This window comes from Stegostoma tigrinum, chromosome 26, assembly GCF_030684315.1.
Source record: "Stegostoma tigrinum isolate sSteTig4 chromosome 26, sSteTig4.hap1, whole genome shotgun sequence".
Classification (NCBI taxonomy): domain Eukaryota; kingdom Metazoa; phylum Chordata; class Chondrichthyes; order Orectolobiformes; family Stegostomatidae; genus Stegostoma; species Stegostoma tigrinum.
The window spans coordinates 11018772-11044645 of record NC_081379.1 but is presented as its reverse complement, the minus strand read 5'-3'; the positions used below and the strand labels follow the sequence as shown (position 1 = coordinate 11044645).

The 25874-nt window shown below is 43.2% G+C and overlaps 1 protein-coding gene across 6 annotated transcripts in view; it reads left to right on the top strand.

Moving 5' to 3' along the window:
- Window positions 1–25874, top strand: part of LOC125464294 (unconventional myosin-XVIIIb-like) — a 370537-nt gene that overhangs the window by 163493 nt on the left and 181170 nt on the right. For all 6 annotated transcript variants that reach the window (XM_059654944.1, XM_059654945.1, XM_059654940.1 and 3 more), the window contains 4 exons: window positions 3427–3574; window positions 8833–8992; window positions 12492–12675; window positions 17696–17927. In XM_059654944.1, the coding sequence (XP_059510927.1) occupies window positions 3427–3574; window positions 8833–8992; window positions 12492–12675; window positions 17696–17927 (724 nt within the window). The remainder of the gene's footprint in view (window positions 1–3426; window positions 3575–8832; window positions 8993–12491; window positions 12676–17695; window positions 17928–25874) is intronic.

Genomic DNA, 25874 nt, shown 5'->3' with positions numbered 1-25874 from the left:
GACCAGTATTTAACCTGTTATAGGTATTTATAGTCATAGATTCTTTACGCTGCAAAAGTAGACACTTCAGCCCCTGGAGTCCAGCCTCATTCCCTGTTGAAAATTCAGTCAGTCCCATTCACTTTCTGTTTATCGGAATCTCTGTAAGTCTATTCCCCTCAGGTTCTCATTCAATATCCTTCTGAAGCCATTGACTGTCTCTGGTTCCACCTTCTCCATTGGCACCGAGTTCCAGGTTATTGCTACTCGCTGTATAAAAATATTCCTTCCACGCCCATATCCCCTGTAGTTTTTGCCAAACGCTTTCAATTGGCATTCTTCAGTCCTTGTACTTTCAGTTAACTTTATGTTCCCTCCCTTATCTGAGCCTGTCATAATGCCATAGGTCTCGATCGATGTTCTCAGCCTCTGCAGCCTAACCTACCAGTGAGTGATTGGTGTAACACCAGGTTCCTAAAGCTGATAACATTTTACATCTCGTTGGAAACATTTGTCACTCAAATGGCAACAAATTCTAAGGCAAATTAAAGGTAATTCACCACCTGTCATGACCCTGTCACTGTGAGCCAGTTAATCACTTTCAACTAAAATATTTGCCCTACTTCACCTTTCGTTATCAGGCTTAACATGACAGTTGGTCTGATACTTGAATACCTTTCATGAAATATTGGTGCATTTTCCACTATCACATTGTATGAGCTGCAAGCAATTAGGACCCTGGCAGACATCATTTTCCCTGAAACACAAACAGAAAGTGCTGGGGAAACTTAATTTTGGTAAAGTCATAAAAATCAAAAAATGCATCTTTAGCTTTTTCACTTTTTTATTGTTGAGAAACCCAACTCTAAAGGTCCTGTACAAGTTAAATATGGTTTCTCTGCTTTCCAGTGCTGGGCCTCTAGAAATGAGCACCAGTGAATCTTCTGAGGAAGGGCCACCAGACCCCGAAACATTAACTCTGTTTTCTTCTCCACAGATGCTGCCAGACCTGCTGAGCTTTTCCAGCAACTGTGTTTTGGGACCAGTGAATCTTTGCTATTTCAAATAGCTGTTTATCTGTGCCATATGATTAGTGATTTATGAATATTTTTCCACGTCTCTTTGTGCCTGTTTCCCACCTAAATACTTGTTTTTAAAAGGAGCATGTGGCTTTTTATGCTTCCTATCAACATTTATTTCTTAAACTTATTAATATTGAGGTTAATTTCCTAATTACATTTTTTTATAATTAAACTGGAAAGGTTGCAAGAAAGATTTACAAGGATGTTGCCAGGATTGGAGGGTTCGAGCTATAGGGAAAGGCTGGATAGGCTGGGGCTATTTTCCCCAGAGCGTCGGAGGCTAAGGAGTGACCTTATAGAGCTTTATAAAATCATGAGGGGCATGGGTATGGTGTATAACCAAAAAAAAATTCCTACTGACATTCCATTCGACACATAATGCCTTCTTACATTTTGCACAGTCCTGCCCAAATTAGAGTAATAGGTGAGGATGAATAGACATTTAGTTTTGTTTTTATTCACTCACGGGGTGTGGGCTTTGCAGGTTGGACCAGCATATATTACTCACCCCTAGTTACCCTTGAGAAGGAGTTCCTTTCTATTACTGGTAAACCAGGCAACATTCAAGAGATTTTAAGAGCATGCAGCCAGACATTTTCATGGTTTAGACCAAAGCTAACTGTATATGAATTATTGCACTTGTTAGATGACAGCTGAAGTTAATATTCAATGGGATTTCTAAAATATGCAAACAGGTGCCTGTGTAACGTGCTCTCACTTCACACCTGCCAAATTCTGCCATGAGTTTATTTTGGAGAGTAATCGGAGAGAGGGGACATTTTTAACCATCTGGATGTGGAGTGGCTATGCTGAAGAATGGAATATGTTTTATACTATCAGAGAAATAACTGCACAGAGGCTGGGGTCCCATCACCAAGTCACCCTTTATTTACATGTGGGCAGTATATGGGCTCTGGCCAGCCAGCTCAGAGCTAGTCCCTTGAATGGTGAGACTGTCTGAATCTCCTGCTAATATCTGTCAGCCAGGGCTCCCTGATTGGTGCAGATCAACAGCCCCAATCAAGGATCTCAGAGTCAATGGGATCAACCTGGCCTTTGCTCCAGTGACTACAATCCGTGTCAGCATAAAGTGCACTCAATTTAGATAAAAGATTGTACGACTGCAACAAACTATATCTTAAAACAATTCCAAAAGCTGTTAGCTTGGCAGTTTTATTTTCAACACAAAGACACCTTGTGCCAACCTGTTTCAGAAAAATATCAAATCCAGCTTCTCCGAAAGTTACATGAGCCTTGTGTTGTTGAACTGGAAAGGATGCAGAAAAGATTTACAAGGAATTGGTCAGGTTTGGAGGGTTTGCGCTAGATGCTGAATAGGCTGGGGTTATTTTCCCTGTAGGTTCAGAGGCTGAGGGGTGACCTTATAGAGGTTTACAAAATCGTGAGGGTCTTGGCTAGAGTGAATGGCTAAGGTCTTTCTCCCAGGGTGGGGGAATTCCAAAACTAAAGGGCATAGGTTGAAGGTGAGAGGGGCAAGATTTTAAAAGGACCTGAGGGGTACCTTTCATACACAGAGGGTGACGCTTATGTGGAACAATCTGCCAGAGGAAGTGACGGAAGCTCGTACAATTACAACATTTAAAAGACATTTGGATGGGAATACAAATAGGAAGGGTTTAGAGTGACATGGGCCAAATGTTGGACTAGGTCAGATTGTGCTATCTGGTTGATATGGATGAGTTGGACTGAAGCATCTGCCTCTGTGGCAGCATGCCTTTACCACTCTTGTATAACCAATAGACAAACACCACACAGTTCCATTCCTGCTTCAAGCCATTAAAGAAAGTCGTGTGTTGTCTACAGCAGTGTCCAATCTTCCAATTTCCAAGTTTTTATTTTCATATTAAATATTTGTGGCTCTTACAGGCCCCTGAGTGAAAGGTGATCTCCTGTGCACCTTAGGTTCATCTTCTGAAAAGTGTGTGTTATATGTGTGTGACCCATGCAAACCGTCCATTTTTGAGCTAATTTTTAGTGCTTTTCTCTGTCATTTTTTCATCCCTGACAGTTGTTCAGTTAAAATTCAGTCACAGACTTTTACTGTTCCTTTTTAACTGGCAGAAAGATAGGATTTCAATATAAGATGAATGCAGACTTAAGTCCCAGATTTCAAACAGCTGAACACACTCAGCATTCAATATTACTTCCAAGGAACACCTCAAAAGCAGTTAAACACACTGCTCTGTCGAACAGATACTCAGTGCAAGGCAAAGTTATCTCACAGATCCACATGCAGCTTTTTGATATCTTCCTTTTGCTCTATGCAGGTGTGCTATATGAAAATCAAACGGCAAATGCAATTAGTTTCTCTGCAAAGCCTCACATTTAGTGCTTTATCTTTCAGTTCAAGGTTCAGCCATCTAAATGGGATGAAGAACCGAAAGGTCTTCTCTGGATTCTGGATGAAGAGGTATTACTTCAAGGCTCCAGTGATGCCACTGTCCTTGACCGCTTCTGTTCCTACTTTGAGAAGAAGGGAGTTGACAAAGAAGGTAATGATAGAAAAAGACCAGATGGCGTACTTTGTAAAGAAAAAGTACAAAGAAAAAGTATGGGAGTTGGTAGCTCTATTTTGTTATTTTAATTAGTGGACTCACGAGATCAGTTGCCAAGCTATAATGAGCAGATTGGTAATGGTTTATTGAGGACAGTATCTGGGAACACAGCATTGAGTATCTTCAGTAATGTGTTTCTGGTAAATGGTACCTGCTCACTCAATGATAGATTAATGTTGGTGTCAGTGCAAGCAGCTAATAAAGAAATCAGCACAGATACAGCTTAGGTATTCCTTGTTGAATACTGAAGCCAGTAGATGTTTATAACAAGATGATAAAATGTGAGGCTGGATGAACACAGCAGGCCAAGCAGCATCTCAGGAGCACAAAAGCTGACGTTTCGGGCCTAGACCCTTCATCAGAGAGGGGGATGGGGGGAGGGAACTGGAATAAATAGGGAGAGAGGGGGAGGCGGACCGAAGATGGAGAGCAAAGAAGATAGGTGGAGAGGGTGTAGGTGGGGAGGTAGGGAGGGGATAGGTCAGTCCAGGGAAGACGGACAGGTCAAGGAGGTGGGATGAGGTTAGTAGGTAGCTGGGGGTGCGGCTGGGGGTGGGAGGAAGGGATGGGTGAGAGGAAGAACCGGTTAGGGAGGCAGAGATAGGTTGGACTGGTTTTGGGATGCAGTGGGTCGGGGGGAAGAGCTGGGCTGGTTGTGTGGTGCAGTGGGGGGAGGGGATGAACTGGGCTGGTTTAGGGATGCAGTGGGGGAAGGGGAGATTTTGAAACTGGTGAAGTCCACATTGATACCATATGGCTGCAGGGTTCCCAGGCGGAATATGAGTTGCTGTTCCTGCAACCTTCGGGTGGCATCATTGTGGCAGTGCAGGAGGCCCATGATGGACATGTCATCAAGAGAATGGGAGGGGGAGTGGAAATGGTTTGCGACTGGGAGGTGCAGTTGTTTGTTGCGAACTGAGCGGAGGTGTTCTGCAAAGCGGTCCCCAAGCCTCCGCTTGGTTTCCCCAATGTAGAGAAAGCCGCACCGGGTACAGTGGATGCAGTATACCACATTGGCAGATGTGCAGGTGAACCTCTGCTTAATGTGGAATGTCATCTTGGGGCCTGGGATGGGGGTGAGGGAGGAGGTGTGGGGACAAGTGTAGCATTTCCTGCGGTTGCAGGGGAAGGTGCCGGGTGTGGTGGGGTTGGAGGGCAGTGTGGAGCGAACAAGGGAGTCACGGAGAGAGTGGTCTCTCCGGAAAGCAGACAGGGGTGGGGATGGAAAAATGTCTTGGGTGGTGGGGTCGGATTGTAAATGGCGGAAGTGTCGGAGGATAATGCGTTGTATCCGGAGGTTGGTAGGGTGGTGTGTGAGAACCCCACCACACCCGGCACCTTCCCCTGCAACCGCAGGAAATGCTACACTTGTCCCCACACCTCCTCCCTCACCCCCATCCCAGGCCCCAAGATGACATTCCACATTAAGCAGAGGTTCACCTGCACATCTGCCAATGTGGTATACTGCATCCACTGTACCCGGTGCGGCTTTCTCTACATTGGGGAAACCAAGCGGAGGCTTGGGGACCGCTTTGCAGAACACCTCCGCTCAGTTCGCAACAAACAACTGCACCTCCCAGTCGCAAACCATTTCCACTCCCCCTCCCATTCTCTTGATGACATGTCCATCATGGGCCTCCTGCACTGCCACAATGATGCCACCCGAAGGTTGCAGGAACAGCAACTCATATTCCGCCTGGGAACCCTGCAGCCATATGGTATCAATGTGGACTTCACCAGTTTCAAAATCTCCCCTTCCCCCACTGCATCCCTAAACCAGCCCAGTTCATCCCCTCCCCCCACTGCACCACACAACCAGCCCAGCTCTTCCCCCCCACCCACTGCATCCCAAAACCAGTCCAACCTGTCTCTGCCTCCCTAACCGGTTCTTCCTCTCACCCATCCCTTCCTCCCACCCCCAGCCGCACCCCCAGCTACCTACTAACCTCATCCCACCTCCTTGACCTGTCCGTCTTCCCTGGACTGACCTATCCCCTCCCTACCTCCCCACCTACACCCTCTCCACCTATCTTCTTTGCTCTCCATCTTCGGTCCGCCTCCCCCTCTCTCCCTATTTATTCCAGTTCCCTCCCCCCATCCCCCTCTCTGATGAAGGGTCTAGGCCCGAAACGTCAGCTTTTGTGCTCCTGAGATGCTGCTTGGCCTGCTGTGTTCATCCAGCCTCACATTTTATCATCTTGGAATCTCCAGCATCTGCAGTTCCCATTATCTCAGATGTTTATAACATCTGTTTCTCACCCTGAGAATTCATGAGATAAATTCGAGTAATGATCCAACAATGCAGTGAATTAAACAAATTGTTAATGTGTGTGTGCTGTTTTGCTCTGTCTGTTATTAAGATGTTCAAGCTGCTGCAGCAAAGAAAAAGTGCGAAAATCCATAACCTCGGCCTTCCTTTACCCAAATATCTGACCTGTCCCAGAGCTACAACAGATAGACAAAGGTTGTAAATCTAAAGTCTGGAGTATTTGACACCATTACTCTGAGACTGGCTGATGGAAGGAGCATGAAACCTTGTTTATCACTTTGTTTTCACACCCTTCCTACCAGAGGAAAAAAGACATGTATTCATTTAGTGTTTTTAAAGTTTTGATTACGTCCCAAAGTGGTTCACAGCTAACAAAGTGTGGCCATTGTTGTAGCATGGACAAGGAAAGTCAATGCTCTGCATGCATTGAAGGTTTGAACAGCTCAATGTGGACAGAGATGACCAGACAATGTCACAAGTTTAACACGTGTGGCTGAGCAAGGAAATAAAAGTGTAAGTGTAGTGATTGGAACCAGCTGGATCTTGTTGGCTATGAGATCCTTGATTGGGGTTATTAACCTGAATAAATCAGAAAAGCCCTGGTTGACCAATATAACCAGGGGATTAGAATCTCCTCAGTCCAGGGGGACTGGCTTCTAGTTGGCTGGTTAGAGCCAGGGTACTGTGCAACAGTAAATAAGGGTGACCTGATGAAGTGGGCCTCTGTGCAGTTATTTCAAAGGGCTTCAGGACCCTACAGCAACCTTGTGATGATGTTGCAGCGCTGCACTTCACTGAAAGTAGTGTGGGCAGAGTTAGAGCGGACCACATGAAACAGATGCTGCTACATCAGAATACTAGGAAGATTGTGAGAACATACACACTTGAACAACATAGATTACTCTTTACGTAATATACCTTTCAAATATGAACTTGATCTATCTGTGATAGTAGTAGTAGTATTTAGTATTAATGTATAATAAAGAGTGTTACTTTGAAATCTAAACCTGAAGACATTCCTTGACTTTGTCTTCTCTTTTTCCAATCTGTTGTGAGCACAAATTTATAGTGGAACATTAAACTACACAAAAAACAACAAGAGAGAGATCCCAGAACCACAGCATTGATATTGATAAATCCTTAAATGTAACAAAACAAATTGATCAGATGATTTGCTTGAGCTTATGAGTTGAAGAAAGGGATATGAAAGCATCATGTTAGACGTCTCTATGTTATTGTTTAGGTCAAAACTAGGGCATTATGGACAGCTATGGGCTATATAATTCAATGAAGATATAAAATCCTCAGAAAAGTTACATAGAAACAAAGGAAATAAGTGGGAGGAGTGGGCTATTTGGCTAATCAAGTTTGCTCCATCATTCAATATATTCTTGGCAGATTAACCAAGACCTTATTCCTGCTTTCTCCCCTCCTTCCCAAAAGAATGATATGTAACTCCTTCTTGAAAGCATTCAATCTTTTGGCCTCAACTAGTCTTGATGACAGACAATTCTACAGGCTCAACATACTGGGTGAAGCAATTTCTGCTCATCTCAGTCCTGAATGACCATCCATATCCCTAACCCCTGTGACCCTGGTTCTGGATTTCTCAGTCCTTGGGAACATAATTCCTGTGTTAATCTGCCTAGTTCTGTTTGAATTTGGTAGCTTTCTATGCAACCCCCCCTCATTCTTTTAAAGTCCGGTGAATATAGTCCAAACCGATCCACATCTGTCTTCGTAAGAGGTGAGAAAGGAGTTTTACCTTTTTTTGCTAGACTTTTACCAGGGCTTCTGAGTGGCAGGTTTCATGCATTCAGTCATTTAGCACCCACAATGTCTGTGAAGAAGACAAAGAGGAATGAGACTCTTCAATAAATCAGATTTACACACACACTGCAAATGAGGAAATAAAAAAAAAGCTGTACTTAAATCATGCATGAGGAGCAAAGTAAGGGTTGGCAAATAGGATTAAGGGAGGAATAGAGGAGTAGTGATAACTTCATTGGATTAGTAATCCAGAGTCCTGATTTAACTCTTTGGGCACCTGGGTACAATTACAGCATTTGGTGAAGTTAAATCCATTTCATGAAATCTGGAAAAGAAATCAAATCTCAGTGATGGTGGCCATCGGGCTATCAATGATTGTCTATTGTTGTAAAAACCCATCTGGCTCATTGGGGAAGGAAATCTGCCATCCCTACCTCGTCTGGTCTATGTGTCACTGCAGACCCACAGCAGTGTTGTTGACTCTTCACTGTCCTCTGTGATCGCTGAGTGAGCTTCTCAGCTCAAGGGCACTTAAATAAGAGCGGCAAGTGCAAATCTTGGCAGTGATACCCACATCTCAGCAAAGAGCAGGGTGGCACAGTGTCTCAGTGAGTAGCACTGCTGCCTTACAGCGCTAGGGACTTGGGTTTGATTCCACCCTTGGGTGACTGTCTTGTGGAGTTTGCACGTTTTCCCCATGTCTGCGTGGGTTTCCTCCCACAGCCCAAAGATATGCAGGCTGGGTAGATTGGCCATGCTAAATTGCCCATAGTGTTCAGGGATGTGTAGATTATGTGGGTTATAGGGCTATGTCTGGGTGGGATGCTCTGAGGTTTGGTGTGGGCTTGATGGGCCAAAGGGCCTGTTTCCATATCATAGGGATTCTATGAGGAAAGTATAAGGGGAAAAAGTGGTTTGGGGAAGTCCTTGATCATGAATTATTTAAGAAGCCATGTTAAAATATTCATTGGTAGAGGTTTTGGTGCAGGAAGGACCTTCTTCTTGCCTGGCCGAACCCATCCCTACACCCTCGAGTTTTCCGTCATCTGCATTTACTATGGTAAAGTTTAATCTGATTCTGCTTCTTGAGGTCTGAATATTTAACATGAATTCACTCAAGCCCACCCGTGTCTCACTGATGCCTTTGTGCTCACAGAGAACCAGCCAGTGAGGAGGTGCGAGCAGGAACAGCAGTTTGTGATTGCACACCAGCTCGGTGCAAATCCTGTGAGGTATGACCTGACAGGCTGGATCAACAAAGCCAAGCAAAACCCCTCATTGGAGAATGCCAGCCAGCTACTGCAGGAATCCAGACTGTAAGTGTTCTAGCCCATAGACAAGATGACCAGCTAAGATGCAGAAACTAAAACATGAATCGACCGTTGTATGAAGGCAAGGATTCTAGACCTTTAAGGCAGTTATACAACAACAAGATATGCGATCACAAGCCCATAAGAAATAGGAGCAGGAGTAGACCATTCAGCCCTTCCAGCCTGATTCACCATTCAATAAAATCGTGGCTGATCCAAAACTTCTTGCATCCACTTTTCTGACTTTTCCCTTTAACCCCGACTGATCAAGAATCTATCAATCTCCACCTTAAATATACACAAGGAGTCTGCTGCCACAGCTGTCTGTGGCAAGAAGTTCTTAAGGCTGGCTGCCCTCTAAGAGAAGAAATTCCTCCTCAGCTCAGTATTATTCTGAGACTATATTCTCTGATCTTAGACACTCCCATAAAGGGAAACATTCTCTCAGCATTTACCCTGTCAAGTGCTTTAAGAATTCTACATGTTTCAATGAGATCACCTTTTATTCTTCTGAACTCCAGAGAGTTTAGCCCAACCTGTTTGGCCTTAGCTATAGGACAATCGTTCCATTTTAGACATCATCCTCATGAAACTTCTTTGAACTGCTTCCAATGAAGCAACATCTTTCCTTAAAGAAGGGGACCAAACCTGCTCAGAGTTCTCCAGATGTGATCTCACCAGCACCATGTACATTTTCAGGAAGACTTCCCTATTCTTAAAAGCTAAATGCCTTGAAACAAGAGCCAAAAATCCATTAGCTTCCCTGATTATCTGCTTCACCTTTTGTCATTCTCGTTGTGCAATGAAGCCAATGCAAAGTCTTCAATCAGTCAGTTATCCAATGTATTGAAACATCAGTAATCATAGAACTCAGATCACGTGTGTAGGTCTATGATATTGTAACCTTTGTGAATTGATATTGTAAATAAACTTCAAGATATCTGACTCAACAAGAGCACTATTCTCTGTGGTATATGTTATGTTGGCAAAAATATAGAAAACTGTAAACAGTATCACCAGTTGAGTCTTGCAGGTGAGAGTCCTGGCCTTTGTTGCGTTACCTGATCTTAGCCAGAGTGATGGTGTGACAATTGGCTTCAGTGTCAATGGGTTAAGAGAGGGGAATGATCAACCAAGCTAATCTGAGGGGCAGGTCAAGTTGAACCAACGCTAGGTGATGATAGTTAAGAGTCAGGCTCCTGTGATCCATCTTCACAAAGGCTTCTCATGAACAAAATTCATGCTATAATAAGGATGAATTGAAGGGATCCTCAAATTACAGTTCACATGGAGCTATATCTGATTGGTGCCTTCAGGAATTGAGTGGAGCTACGCCACCAATTTTTGCATATGCTTTATGCAGAATCTTGTTACAATTTCATGAGTTTGATATTTTTGGCAGTTCGTTTTGTTCCTGTGGACTGGCTGTCTTTGCCCTCATCCTAAAATGGGGACACTTTCACTCATTCACCATACATCGGGTCTCTGCTGGTGCATTAAGTTATCCTCATTTATGTAGCAGCAATATCAACGAGAAAGGGAAGTATCATAGAATAAAAGAATAGTTCAGGACAGAAGGAAATGAATTGACCCTTTCAGCCTGTGCTGGCTCTATCGAGGAGATTCTGTCAGTCCCTCTCTCTTTTTCCCAATCCACTTTCCCAATTTGTTTTCCCCCTTAAGTCAGTCAGGTACATGTAGATTGTTCTAAATTCTCCCCAATAACCTTTCAGTCCATAATTTATGAAGAATCTATCTATTTCTGCCTTAAAATTTTCAAAGCCTCTACTTCTAACACCTTTTGAAGAAGTGTGTTTCAAAGACCCTGGGCCATTTTTGAGAAAAAAATTCTTCTTATTGCTACTAATTGGACAAACCCTTAATTTAAAAAGTCACCCTATTGTAAGAAGAAACATCCTTTCCACATGCACCCTGTCATGACCCCAGGATTGTACATGCTTCAATCTTTTCTCATAAGACATCCCATTAGGTCCAAGCATTAGTCTAGTTAACAACAGAACTCCTTTAGAAGCATTTACACTGTTCCTTAAATAAAGAGACCAGTGATGTACATAGTACCTCAGATATGGCCTCACAATGTCCTTTACAGCTGAAGCCTTCCAATTTTGTATTCCATTCTCCTTGGAAGAACTACTACGATTCTATGAGCTTTGCTGTACTGTCTTGTAGATCTTTTGCAATTCATGCACCAGGAAACCCAGGCCCCTGTGCATTTTAGGGCAATCTCTTGCCATATAGATAATATACGTATTTTATTCCTCCCACCAATGTAAATACTTTCACATTTTCCCACGTTATACCAGATATTTACCCACTACTTAGCCATAACTTAACTGCATCTGTAACATTTTAAATTATCATAAAAGTCTTCCCTTCTTATAAAGTCAAATATGACATGGAGATATCAGGTCAGATGACCAAAAGCTTGGCCAGTGAAGTAGCCATAGGAGTTTCTTAAAAGAGGAAAGCGAGGTAGCAAGATGAAGAGGTACGGTGAGAGGGTATTCAAGAGCTCACAGCCTTGGCAGCTGAAGGCGAAGCTACAATGGGGCATATAAATCAGAGAGACCTAAGAGACTAGAATTAAAGGACAATTGATATGCTGAAGGGTTGAGGAGTTGGAGGAAATTGCTGAGTACGGAGGGGCCTGGGTCGTGCGAATTTGAAAACAAGGCTGAGAATTTTAAGATTGATATTGCTTGAGCGGTGTCCAATTTACATTAGTAAGCATAGGGGCAGGTGCTAAAAGGGACTCAATGTGAGTTAATTCAGCAGAGTTTTGAATCACTTCAGACTCGCAGAGGGTGGAATGTGGAAGATTGTGCAGCCAGGACTGGCTTGTGAGAGCGAAGTCTAGAGGTAGTAAAGGCATGGATGAGAGCCTGAGCAGCAGATAACCTGGGGTGAAGTTGGACAATTTACTTAGAACTCAAGTGTAAGTGGCCACAGGGTTTCTGTTGAGAGTCAAGAACTCATTTTCTAGGATTACAGCATACATGCAGCATTATGGTCCAGAAGACCACTGTCAAAAAATGTGATAATTGAAGTGCATTGTCATGGGTTCAGCCAATGGCCCTCTATAGTCAACCGTTATGGTTGTCTCAGTGCAATTTCATTTTGAAATGCTGACAACTTTATCTCTTTATGGTTTATCTTGAGTCAGACAGCATCCATGGAGAGAGAGTAAGTTTTTGAGTCTCGAAGACCCTTTACCTCTGATCTGTAACATTTGTTGTTTTCAGCACAGCTTCCAGCCTTTGTGGTAATGTGCTCCTGCATCTGCTTTATCTTGATCTGGTACAGCTTACACCCAAATAACAATGAGATTAGCAAGTGGCGACAAGTAGGTGGATCATCTGACTGTGTCAGACAACAATGAGTTAAATCTTGAAATTCAGTCTTCAGACCACCACAGTTGTTGCACGGTTGAACACAGCAGTGACAATGAAACACAACTAATCTATCCATTGTTTCCTTCAACCAGTGAATTCCTCAAGCGACTTTTCTCTTCACGATCTAAAGTCCCGATGATATGTCGGTCAGTGTCTGGTTTGGAAGGCACTTCCCAGCAGGCTTTGCAAAGGATAGGTTGTGTCCGGAAGACATTCAGCACTAGCTTTGCAGCTGTGAAGAGAACTTCTGTCTGTGCACGAATCAAGCTACAAGTGGTAAGTGTTAACAGACTGAGCTGTCAGAATGGTTATATATTTAAACCAAGGATAGATGCAATGGGCTCCATTCATTTGTGTTAACCACAATTAAACTGATGGAAGCCCATCTAATTAATCCCAGAACTGAGCTCTGGACAGGCTGCTGGGACTACTCTTAAGATGGAAAGTACTAGAAGGAAAATTCAGGAGAAATGTAAAATAGGCAATTAGCAGCTTTGCGAAATTACTCTAAATCAAAATTACCCATTTAGTCTTAATATTTTAGCCTTCCTTTCACTTCAAACTTTACCTTTTATTTCTTCTGGTTGCAATTTGTTTTCAGGAAAGAGTTTGATTAGGCTTTAGGGCTAAAGTGATCAAAGGGTATGGGGGAAGAGCAAGTACAGAGTGTCTCGAAGGGCTGAATGGCCTAATCCTGCTCCTGTTTTCTGTGCTTCAAGATAACTGGCCATTATTAATGGCCATTTTGGGTACAGTCCAGCTTACAATGGTGGCAAAGAGTTGCATATCTGGCATAACATAACTAGAAACAGAGGGTTGAATTTCCAGGGTTCTGACCTAGAACAATGGAAGTATAATTCACATGGGGAGTTCTGCATTGCTGTGGCAAATATTTTCCAAAAGCTGGAACTGTAGGTCATATAGAAACTCTAGTGTCTTTTTCCATCACATATCTGACCTGATCCCATTATTAGTATCCAGCATTGACGTTTATTGGAAGGATTTGTGAGTTGAGATTTTGCCCAAATTATGAATACACAACTTTTGACTATGATGTTCCAGGGTAGTTTTGAACTTTGGACCTCTTGTTCGAGGCATGGATACTATACAATACATGTGTAGACCTCTTTAATGAGTCAGGATGATCTCTGGGAATTAAAAGCAACGACATATTGAACTGCTCCATGCCTACCACAGGTTGTCTGGAATAGTCCAATAAGTTAAACCTGCAGTAGGCACCTTTGAAATACCCAATGGAGACCAAACAAGCACACTTGTGTTACAGGGCACTGGCATTTACCCATTAAGTGCAAAATTGACCAGCTATTTCCAAATGCCAAATCCAACCCAGCCAATTAACACCCCTATCAGTCCACTGTCAATCATCAATGATGGAAGGGGTCATTGTCAGAGCTGTTAAGCAGCACTTACAAAGGAATAATCTAATCATTGATGCTGAATTTAATTTCAGCCGGGGCAACAAAGCTCCTGATCTCAGTACAGCCTTGATCTAAACATGGATAAACAGTCGAAATCCAGAGTTAAAGTGAGAGTGCCTGCCCTTATTTTACGGAGCCATTCAATTGAGTAAAACATCAAGGAGATGTAATGTTGCTAATGGAAAATAGTTTAAAATTCTCCACTAGTTGGAATCATACTGAGCATGTAGGAAAATGGCAATGGTTGTTGGAGCCAGTTATCTCAGCTCCTGGACATCTCTTCAGGAGTAGTTGTCCTAGGCCCAACATCATCAGCTGCTCCATCAATGCCTTCCCTCTGTCGTAAGGGCAGAAGTGGGGATATTTGCTGATAATTGCACAATGTTCAGTGCCATTTGTGACTCCTCAAATGCTGAATCATTTCATGTTCATTTGCAGCAAGACCTGGACCATATCTAGGTTTTTGTTGATAAGTGGCAAGAAACACTCGCTCCACAGAAGTGCCAGGCAATCACCATCTCCAACAATAGAGAAAGCAACCATCATCCCTTGATAGTCAATGACATTGCCATCAAAATCCTGGACGCTTACTATTGATCAGAAACTGAACTGTAGCAGTTATAAAAATACTTATGGCTGCAAGAACAGGTCAAAAGCTAGGAATTCTGTAGCAAGCAATTCATCACTGCTTCCTGTATCTTCATCTGCCATCAACAAGACAAAAGTCAGGAGTGTGATGAAACACTCCCCATTTGCCTGAATGGGTGCAGCTCCAACAACACTGAAGAAGCTTGATACCATCCCACTTATGTGACACCCAGTCCACCATCTACAACATCCACTCCCTTTACCACTGATGCAATGCTACAATGCAACCACTCACCAAGAGTCCTCAGACAGCACTTTCCTAACCTGCAACCTCGACCTTTTATAAGGACAACAGTAGCAGAGGCATGGGGACTCCACTACCTACGAATTCCCCTTCAAGCTATACGACATCCTGATCTGCACGTTTATCGCCATTCCATCATTGCCATTGGATCAAAGTCCTGGAACTCCCTTCCTGACAGCACCCAACATGTCCCTAGATGCCAATATCTGCATCAATTCAAGATTGCAGCACACCATTACCTTTTCAAGGGCAATTCAGAATGGGCAATAAATGAAGGGGTGGCACAGTGGCACAGTGGTTAGCACTGCTGCCGCACAGTGCCGGGGACCTGGGTTCAATTCCACCCTTGGGTGACTGTCCATGTGGAGTTTGCACATTCTCCCTGTGTCTGCGTGGGTTTCCTCCCACAGTCCCAAGATGTGCAGGTTAATTGGATTGGCCATGCCTAATTGCCCATAGTGTTCAGGGATCTATACATTAGTTGGGCCATGGGGGATGGGTCTGGGTGGGATGCTTCAGGGGTCAGTGTGGACTTGTTGGGTACATAGGGCCTGTTTCCACACTGTAGGGATCCTAAAAAAAGTGACTTACCTGGCCACAGCCTATGAATGAAAAATAAAAATAATTCTGACAGTGCTAAATTCATTGTTCATTGTTTAGTTGAGTCAGAATCTTCAAGGAATCATAGATTTGAAAACTCTGCTCATGTGGTTCATTTATAAAGAAAATATGTTTTGTTTGCCAAGGTTAAGGAGAACATTTTGGCTCAGCATATAAATGGTGATCATTTATGTCTTTCAAGGGGCTGGTATAATTTAACTGTAAATATTCTTCTATTAAAAGTTTGCTTTTCAGCTTTCCATTAAAAATTGTCGATTGCTAAAGTCAGAAATGAGATCTCCTGGGGTCTTTTTACTGCTTTAGAGAGATCCTGTGGAAGTATAGAATTGATGGAGGGATTAAAACAGATATTAGAAAGAATTTCCCTTTTTGGGATTCAGCGTTAGGGAAGGTAGGCTTAAAAACATGTGATATCCAAAGTTAACCAATGAAATTAATTGAAATTACGAAAACCCAAATGGGAGCCTCAGACAAAGAGGAGCTGTATTGGATTTCTGGATTGGTGGGACAGATTTTAACCTTCATAAAAATAGTTAAGCTAACCTCTGGTGGAATGATCTGATTTCTGATGAAAAATGAGCTTGGGATGTTAATAAACACTAACTTCTCAGAGAAAAGCTAATTTTAATGCTCAGAAGTAACATGAATTAATTACATGTTGATGGCTAGGGATAAGAACATTGAATTAAATAACATTTTTTATATGTTTGACTGTATTCCAGAATTATACTTCAGATTGTGGCTCAGGGGACCACTGGTATTCCTGTTAGGCTCATAGGGTACTGGGGATCATGAGGTGTAGGTGAATTGGAGATCCTGAGGGCTAGCAGACCTTGCGGGAGTGCAGGGATAGTTGGAGATTGCATGTGGTGGTGCTGAGCTGTGGGTGATTCAGTGTTCATAGGAGATTCAGAAAGATAAACAGAAATTTTTCAAGAACTTAGCAGTTTTAGCAGCAATTGACTCTTCTTCAATACCGAAGTCAATAGACTCAAAATGTTAACTCAACTTTCTCTCTATGGATGCAGCCAGACCTGCTGAATTTCTCCAGCTATTTCCTCTTTTGGCTTTCGGCAACCATAAGTTCTTTGTTTTACATTGCCTGAGTTTTAGAATTGGACCAAGAGACATTGGCAATCGTGGTGGGTGTATCAAATATCATAGAATCCCTATAGTGTGGAAACAGGCTCTTCGGCCCAACAAGTTCACACTAACCATTGGAACATCCCACCCAGACCCATCCCCCTATAACCCACCTAAACGACACATCCCTGAACACTGTGGGCAATTTAGCATGGCCAATCCACCTAACCTGCACGTCTTTAGACTGTGGGAGGAAACCCACGCAGACACAGGAAGAATTGTGCAAACTCCACACAGACAGTCACCCGAGGGTGGAATTGAACCCGGGCCCCTGATGCAGTGAGGCAGCAGTGCTAACCACGGAGCCACCTTGCTGCCCAATCTGTAGAGGTGATGTTGACAATCTTAAAAGGCTGTGTAGAGAGTGAAGCATGTTAGTTCTGGAGGAAACACTCCTGCTTTGGAGTTTGTCCGTTCTCTCCATGTGTGCGTGGATTTCCTCCATGAGCTCCAGTTTCCTACCACAGTCCAAAGATGTGCAGTCTAGGTGCCAAATTGCCCATTCAGGAATGTGTAGGTTAGGTGTGTTATAGGTGGATGGGTCTGGGTGGGATGCCGTGAGGGACAGTGTGGACTTGTTGGGCTGAAGGGCCTGTTTCCACACTGTAGAGATGCTGATTCTTCTTGGTCCAAAACTGTGCTGTAAAAGCTGTGACCGCCTTGATCTGCTTCACCTCCTTTTACCTGCTGGGATTTTTGAGCCCCAGGAAATTTGGTGTCCGTGGGTTAGAATTAAAATTCCTGTTAAATTGGGTGAAAATTGTGCCTTAGAATCTTTTATGGCCTGACCATTTGCCTGAGAGCAGTAACTTATCACATAGCCAGGTCAAGCTCAGTTAAGATTGAAAGTTCAGTTGTATTTCAGAATGTAAAAGGTTTCAAATCATGTTGATAAAAAAAAATTATTAACTGAGTTGAACTGGATATTGTGTCATTTGATCTTCATTTCTAGAAGAGAACTTATCCAGCAATTTCCAGTGGAAGTAGGAAATTGAAGACATGACATTGTGTCTGGTTAAAGTCGAATGCTAGAATGTTTAGATATTGCATGAGAACTTTTGGTGACATTACCATTGTCCTTTTTGCGTGGTACTTGAATCTCTAGAGCTGTCAAATGCCAATAATGTGATACAGTATCCCAAATAATTTCTTCTCAACTAAATTCAAATAAAGTCTCAATCTCTTTTCTTTAAAATCTTAGGATGTTCTTACAAACCTTATGAAGCGTTCTGAAGCACACTTTGTCCACTGCTTTGTAGCAAGACTAGAGGAGAATGATGCAGAAGGGAAAATGCCTGCTAGTCAAAGACCTGAAGCTGTAGCAGAGGTACAGAACAGCAATGAACATCCACTCGCTGCATTTGACATCCCAACACTAAGGACTCAGCTCCAGGGAACACAGTTACTGGATGCACTTCGTCTCTACAGGCTAGGTACAGTAACTGGTCCAAGATTATACTGTGAATGTACTTTTTATAGAATTCTTTCATGCTATTTTGTGCTGCCTTTTTCCTTGCCATCATAGGTGCATTTTTCTGTGCTTTGTTCACTCCATTACTACATTGCTGTAGGCAATGACATTCATCACAGTCAGTCCTGTGGTGGAGCTCAGCCTGGGATCCCTATTATGGAGCTCAGGCTGGGAGCAATGTGATGGAGCTCCGCCTGGGTTCCCTATGATGGAGCTCAGCCTGGGACCACTGTGGTAGAGCTCAGTGTGGGAGCTCTGTGATAGAGCTGACCATGACAGCCATGTGGTGGATTCAGCCTGAAAGCCCTGTGATGGAGCTTAGCCTGGGAGCCCTATGATGGAGGTCACAGTCTATTGTCATGCTTTGACCCAATCAGAACTGGAGCAGACCAAAAATGAAAATAACACATGGCGTATAATGTGGGAAAGTGTGACGTTGTTCATTGGAAGGGAGAACAAGAGAACAGGCTATTATTTCAATGGACAAAACGGCAGAAAGCTGCAACACAAAGGGACTTGGGGATACTTGTGCACAAAACACAGAAAGCCAGCACATGGGTGTAGCAGGTAATCAGGAAGGCTAATGGAATAATGGAACAAAGGCAGGAATTCCTGGAAAAGCTCAGCAGGTCCGGCAGCATCCGTGGAGAGAGAGAAACAGAGTTAATGTTTTGGGCCTGGTGACTCTTCATCAGAAATGAGTTCACTGGACTTGAAATGTTAACTCTGCTTTCTTTCCACAGATGTTGCCAGACCTTCTGAATTTCTCCAGCAATTTCTGCATTTGTTTCAGATCACCAGTTGCCACAGATCTTTGCTATAATTTAATAGAATGTTGCCTCTTACTTCATGAGTGTAAGAGTAGGGAAGTCTGACTGCAACTGTGCAAGGTTCTGGTGACACCATATCTGGAGTACCGTGAGCAGTTTTGTCCCTGTATTTAAGGAAAAATATCATTTCATCAGAGGCTGACAATCATGAGGATGATCACCACTATAGAGGGATTGTCTTATGAGCAAAGGCTAAACAGGGTGGGACTCATTGGAGTTTAGAAGAATGAAAGGTCATCTCACTGAAACATATAGGATTCTTAAGGGACTTGATAGGGTAAATACTGAGAGGAATTTTCCCGTCATGGAGAGTCTAGGACCAGAGGAGATGAGGAGGAAAGACTTCTCTCTGAGGGTTGTGAGACTTTGGATCTCCTCACTGCGGTGAACTGTGAGGGCAGTGTTCTTGTGTACATTTAAGGCTTAGATATATTCTTTAAGATTAGGGAAATTAAGGATTACAGGGAAAGCGCAGGCAAGTGGATGTAAAAAATGTTGGATCAGCCACGATCCGATAGAATGGTAGACCAGGCTTGAAGGGCCAAATGGCCTACTCCTGTTCCTGTATCTTATAGTCTATGAATCTGGATGAAGATGCCCTGCCTCTATTCTTTGGCTCTCTATTCTTCAGAAAGGGATGTGTTTAGAATATGAGTTTGGAGTGAAGTAATGCAAACGTTTTCTGTTCTCATCATTCCCACCTCTGCAGCAGATGGAGCTGGGAACATAAGTTGGAGGGCAGCCCAGAGGTGAGGAATCTTTATTTAAAGTCATTGATTTGTTAAAGCCATTCGGACATCACTGTTCAAAGTACTGGCCTTAAGTGGGAGATGAGCTAGTGAAGTGGGTCAGAATAGTGTCGGGCCATCTCAAGCACTACAATAATACCAAGCAGCAACGTGGGTACAGGACAGTGTTCTCAGGCTATTAGACAAATGGTCTCTCTCTGATGGAAGCCTCCAATGATGGAACAGGTGTAGGTCTTGAAATGTGTGCCTTATTTACTCACTTAATTACTGTGGCTCGTCTTACACTAATCATAAGACAAGATTCACAATGAAACATGATTTATAATCATTGAAACACAAGCTATGTACATGCAATTCTATGAAGCCCGCCTTTCTCTATAATTTCCTGAGTAACCTTACAGCTCTTCAATTACTCTGTTCTCACACTTATTTAAAATCTGCTTTGGAAGTGCAAGGTGATAACGAAATTTATACTCCTTTGATTACTGCTTTGAACCAAGGTTGAGGTGGTAAATAGGGTGGGAATTAGGACTTTAAACTAGTAAGGAAGGGGGAAAGGAGGAGTGAGTGTACAGAGAGTATAACAATTAATGGAAGGTAAAGCAGCAGGTTAGCAGGTGATGAGGAAGCTTCAACTCCATTGAAGATTAGGAGAAAAGGTAAAGGGAAGGAGAAATCAAAAGCTGTTAGTAAGGGAGGTAATAGGACCCAAAAAGAAGGTGCAAAAACTGGCATAAGGGCACTTTAACTGAATGCTCAGAGCATTCAAAACAAGGTGGATGAGTTGATGGCGCAAATCATGGCAAATGGGTATGATTTAGTGGCCAATACAGAGACATGGTTACAGGATGGTCATGACTGGGAGTTAAATATCCAGGGGTATCAAGCTGCTCGGAGGACAGACAGGAAGGTAAGGGAGGTGGTGTCGCTCTGATTTTTAAGGATGATATCAGGGTGGTAGTGAGAGATGATATAGGTTCAACTGAACAAAAGGTTGAATCCAGTTGGGTGGAAATTAGGAATATTAGGGAGAAGAAGTCACTGATAGGTGTGATCTATAGGCCACCAAATAATGGCATCATGTTGGGGCGGGCAATAAACATAGAAGTAGGTAATGCATGTAAAAATGGTACAGCAATTATCAAGGGGAATGTTAATCTACACATCGATTGGTCAAACCAGGTCGGTCATGGCAGCCTTGAGGAGGGGTTCATAGAATGCATCCGTGATAATTTCCTTGAACAGTATGTGATGGAACCTCTGAGGGGTGAAGCTTTCCTAGATCTAGTCCTGTGTAATGAGACAGGAATAATTAATGATCTCACAGTTCGGGATCCTCTCAGAAAGACCGATCACAGTATGGTCAAATTTAAAGTACAGATGGAGCGTGAGAAGGTTAAATCCAGTACCTATGTCCTGTGCTTAAACAAAGGAGACTATGATGGGATGAGGGAGGAGCTAGCTAAGGTTAAATTGGAGCAAAGTCTTTATGGTGTGTCAATTGAGGATCAGTGCAGGACTTTCAAAACAATTTTTCACAGTGCTCAGTAGAAGTATATTCCAGTGATCAGGAAGAACTGTAGGAAAAGAAATAGTTAGCCATGGATGTCTAAGGATATAAAGGAAAGTATCAGATTTTAAAAAACACAGACAAAAAAGCAAACAGTAGTGGGAAACTAATAGATTGGGAAATCTTTAAAGCCCAACAGAAAGCCACAAAACAGTTATAAAGAAAAGTAAGATAGATTATGAAAATAAACTAGCTCAAAATACAGGCAGCAAAAATGTATATAAATATGTAAATCATAAAAGAGTGGCGCAGGTAAACATTGGCCCTTTAGGTGACGAGAAGGCCAATTTAATATCTGGGAATGAGGAAAAAGCCGAGACATTAAACAGTTATTTTGTGTCGGTCCTCACTGTGGAAGACACAAATAACATGCAAAAACTAATGGCAAGAAGGTTAGAGCAGGTGAGGACCTAGAAACTGTTATCATCACTCAGAAGGCAATGCTGGGCAAGCTAATGGGGCTAAAGGTAGACAAGTCTCCTGGCCCTGATGAAATGCATCGCAGGGTACTAAAAGAGGTGATGGCGGAAATAGCAAATGCACTAGTAATTATTTACCAAAATTCAATGGGCTCTGTGGTAGTTCCCGCAGCCACTGTGATGCCACTGTTTAAAAAGGAAGTAGACAAAAAACAGGTAACTACAGGCCAGTTGCTTAACTTCGGTCGTGGGGAAAATGCATGAATCTATCATTAAGGAAGAAATAGCAAGACATCTGGATATAAATTGTCCCATTGGGAACACCCAGCACGGGTTCATGAAGGGTAGGTCATGTTTAACTAATTTGGTGGAATTCTTTGAGGACATTACTTGCATGATGGACAATGCGGAACCTGTGGATGTGGTGTAGCTGGATTTCCAGATGGCATTTGACAAGGTGCCACACCAAAGGCTGCTACATAAGATAAAGTTGCACGGTATTACAGGTAATGCATTGGCATGGATAGAGGATTGGTTGACCAGTAGAAAGCAAAGAGTAGGAGTAAATGGGTGTTTTTCTGGTTGGCAGTCAGTGGCTAGTGGTGTGCCTCAGGGATTAGTGTTGGGACCTCAATTTGTTACAATTTACATAGATGATTTGGAGTTGGGGACTAAGTGTGGTGTGTCAAAATTTACAGATGACACTAAGGTGAGTGGTAGGAAAAAGTGTGCAGAAGATACTGAATGTCTGCAGAGGGATATAGACAGTCTAAGTGAGTGGCAAAGGTCTGGCAGATGGAGTACAATGTTGATAAGTGTGAGGTCATCCATTTTGGTAGGAATAACAGCAAAATAGACTATGTTTTAAATGGTAAAAAATTGCTGCTGTAGAGATGGACTTAGATGTCCTTGTGCATGAATAGTTAAAAGTAGGATTGCAGGTGCAGCAGGTAATTAAAAAGGCAAATGGAATTTTGTCTGTCATTGCTAGAGGGATGGAGTTTAAAAACAGGGAGGCTATGCTGCAGCTGTATAGGGTCCTGGTGAGGCCACATCTGGAGTTCTGTGTGCAGTTTGGTCTCCTTACTGGAGAAGAGATCTACTGGCACCAGAGACAGTGCAGAGGAGATTCACCTCAGTTGGTTCCAGAGTTGAGAGGGTTGCATTATGAGGAGAGACTGAGTAGACTGGGATTATACTCATTGGAATTCAGAAGAATGAGGGGAGATTTTATAGAAACATAAAGATTATGAAGGAAATGGTTAAGGTGGAGTCAGGGAGGTTGTTTCCGTTAACAGGTGAAACTAGGACAAGAGGGCATTGCCTCAAAATAAAGGGAAGCAGATGTAGGACTGAGGTCGGGAGGAACTTCTTCACCCGAAAGATTGTGAATCTGTGGAATTCCCTGCCTAGTGAAGCGGTTGAAGCTACCTCGCTGAATGTGTTTAAGGCAAGGCTAGATAAATATTTGAACAGTAAAGGAATTAAGGGTTATGGTGAGCGGGCGGGTAAGTGGAGCTGAGTCTCAAAAAGATCAGCCATGATCTTATTAAATGGCGGTGCAGGCTCGAGGGGCCGGATGGCCTACTCCTGACCCTAGTTCTTATGTTCTCACTCTAAAGGTTCCTGCTTGTTGTGCTGGCATGGTCTTCAGAGTGTTAACCCCTCTGATTTAAGTGGCCCCTTTAAATACAGTCTCCTAGGTCATCCCCAAGTACACTGCCTATTGTTTACTATATCTACATGGTAACCAACGTTGCAGATTCATCCAAAGTAGTTACAGCAGTTTGATAAATGCAATGTAATTAGCATAATTCACTTACTCCATGTAAATGCGTTCCCATCTTGGGAATAGATGTTACAAAAGACAATATCGGACATTATAATTTCTCTATTGATTGAGCCGGCTTCAGGGGCTGAGCTGACACAGAAAGTTTGATCGAAACTCCAATCTATTGTTCTGTCTGAAAACTTGTCGCATTGTCTCGTCTACATCTGTTCAATATAGTCAATGAAGACTGTCTATCTATCTGGCCTCATTCAATTTGACAGGAAATTCTGCAAGCTCCCTAGCTTACTATCTTGGCTCCCTTTCTAGCACACCATTTAGTGGACCAATTCCCCAGCGTGCCGCTCATTTGGCCACTGTTGCTTTTGGTGTCCCAAAAGAGCTGTTATTTTATTTGAAAAGGACATTCCATTACCTACACAGTCTCACCGTACATCCAGGCCATTGTAGCAGGCTAGTGGCAGCATTTGCCACAAGATCAGGGGTACCCTGACAGCAAGAAGCAGGACCTAGAAGAATATTATAAGCCAACGTACAGCAAACAGCAGAAGCTGAAAAATTGAAACAACAACAAATTGCATGGAACAATTGAGCAGATCTGGGCCAGATAGATACACATTTGTGGAGAGAAAAATAGAGTTAACTTTCAGGTCCGCTGAACCTCCTTCAGAACACAGAACACTAGGTGTCTCCAGTAATTTTGGTTTTTGCCTGAGAAGAGTATTAGCCTGGGCACAGCTCTCTGTTTGGTACAGCTCTCTGGACATGTTGGAACTCTAGTGAAGGAGAAGACTGATAATGTCTGGGCTGTTGGTCACAGGCACGTGTGCCATCGTGCAATTTGAGCTGGCACTTCAAGCTAACAGCTGACAGATGCTGCCTATAGCAGTAGAGGTTACACTAGCCCTAAGTCTATTCAGTCTTGCTCATTCCAGGGCTGTATTGCTGACATTACTTGCAGCAAAACCCTCACAGTTTATGGATGCCCTGTTTGCACTGGCAACCGACTTGATCATCATTGCTATGCATTCCAGCCGTCCCGACCCCTACATCCTGTGAGAGCCATTTCTACCTCAATTACAGAACCCATCTCCCAGCCAAGTGGCTGATTCCTCACTCACAAGGGCCACACTTTAAGAGAGTTCTCTCCTGAGAACGCCACAGAATGGGGCCCAATGGAGTTACAATGGGAGCCATGTTCAGATATAGCCCATCGTGGAACAAGTGGTCAGAGCTGCTGGAGATATACCTCAGCTGTTGTGTAGCTTGTCAGATTCTCAAGAACAGTTTCTGTACATTATACCCTGCATAGGATGGTGCAGAGAAGGAAGATGCAAACTGAAGTGTGGGGGAGAGATGTGGGAGGAGCTAATGAAGGGCCTATGTCTGGGCAGAGTCTCTTTCTTGGGATAGGCATGAACTTTATTGTGAAAATGCATTGTAAACCTGTACTGCAAAGTGAAAGGCATCACAGGATTACCAATTTCACCTGGAATTCCTTCAGAGTTTGTTACAACAGGGTTTCCACTGGATCCTCATGTGTTAGTCCTATCTGTGCTGCATGTAATGTCAACTGCAGGAACAATTATCTGCCATCAGACAAATCTGGCCCTTTGCTTCCCTTTCGCGTGAAGTATCTCTTTTTTAACTCATTCCTGGGCTATGGGTTTCAATGGCTGGGCAGCATTTGTTGCCGGTCCCTAGTTGCCCTCGAGAAGGTGGTGGTGAGCTGCCTTCTTAAACTGTTGCAGTCCATGTGCTATAGGTAGACACAGATTGCTCTTAGGAGGGAATTCCAGGATTTTGACCCAACGACAGTGAAACAACGGCAGTATATTTCCAGGATGGTGAGTGGATTGGAGGGAAACTTGCAGGGGTTGGTGTTTCCTTGTATCTGCTGCCCTCATCCTTCTGGAGGGGAGTGGTCATGGGTTTTGAAGGTTCTGTCTAAGGAAACTTGGTGAATTTTTGAAGTGCATCTTGTATACAATACACACTGCTGCTACTGAGCATTGGTGGCGATGGACATTGACGTTTGTAGATGTGATGCCAGTCAAACTGGCTGCATTGTCCTGGATGATGTCAAGCTCCCTGAGTATTGTTGGAGCTGCACTCATTTGGGCAAGTGGGAAGTATTCCATCACACTCCTGACTTGTGCCTTGTCAATGATGGACAAGTTTTATGAAGTCAGAAGGTCTGTTATTTGGTACAGGATTCTTAGCCTGTGGCCTGCTGTTGTAGCCATAGCAACTAAATGGCTACTCCAGCTAAATATCTAGTCAATGGTGGCCCCAAGATGGCGATAGAGTGGGTTTCAGTTATGGTTTCACTAGTGAATGCCAAGCGACAGGGCTTAGATTATCTTTTGCTGGAGATGATCATTGTCTGTGTAATTCTGAAAACAATGTGCACCTGTATAATATCTTTAGCTTTGCAGGAGCGTAATCAGATAGAAATTGGCCATTAATCCAAAGGAAACAATTAAATTGGGGGTTAAAGCTTGACTAGGGTGACTCTCAGGATGTTTTGTTGTTGATTTGACCTCAGACTG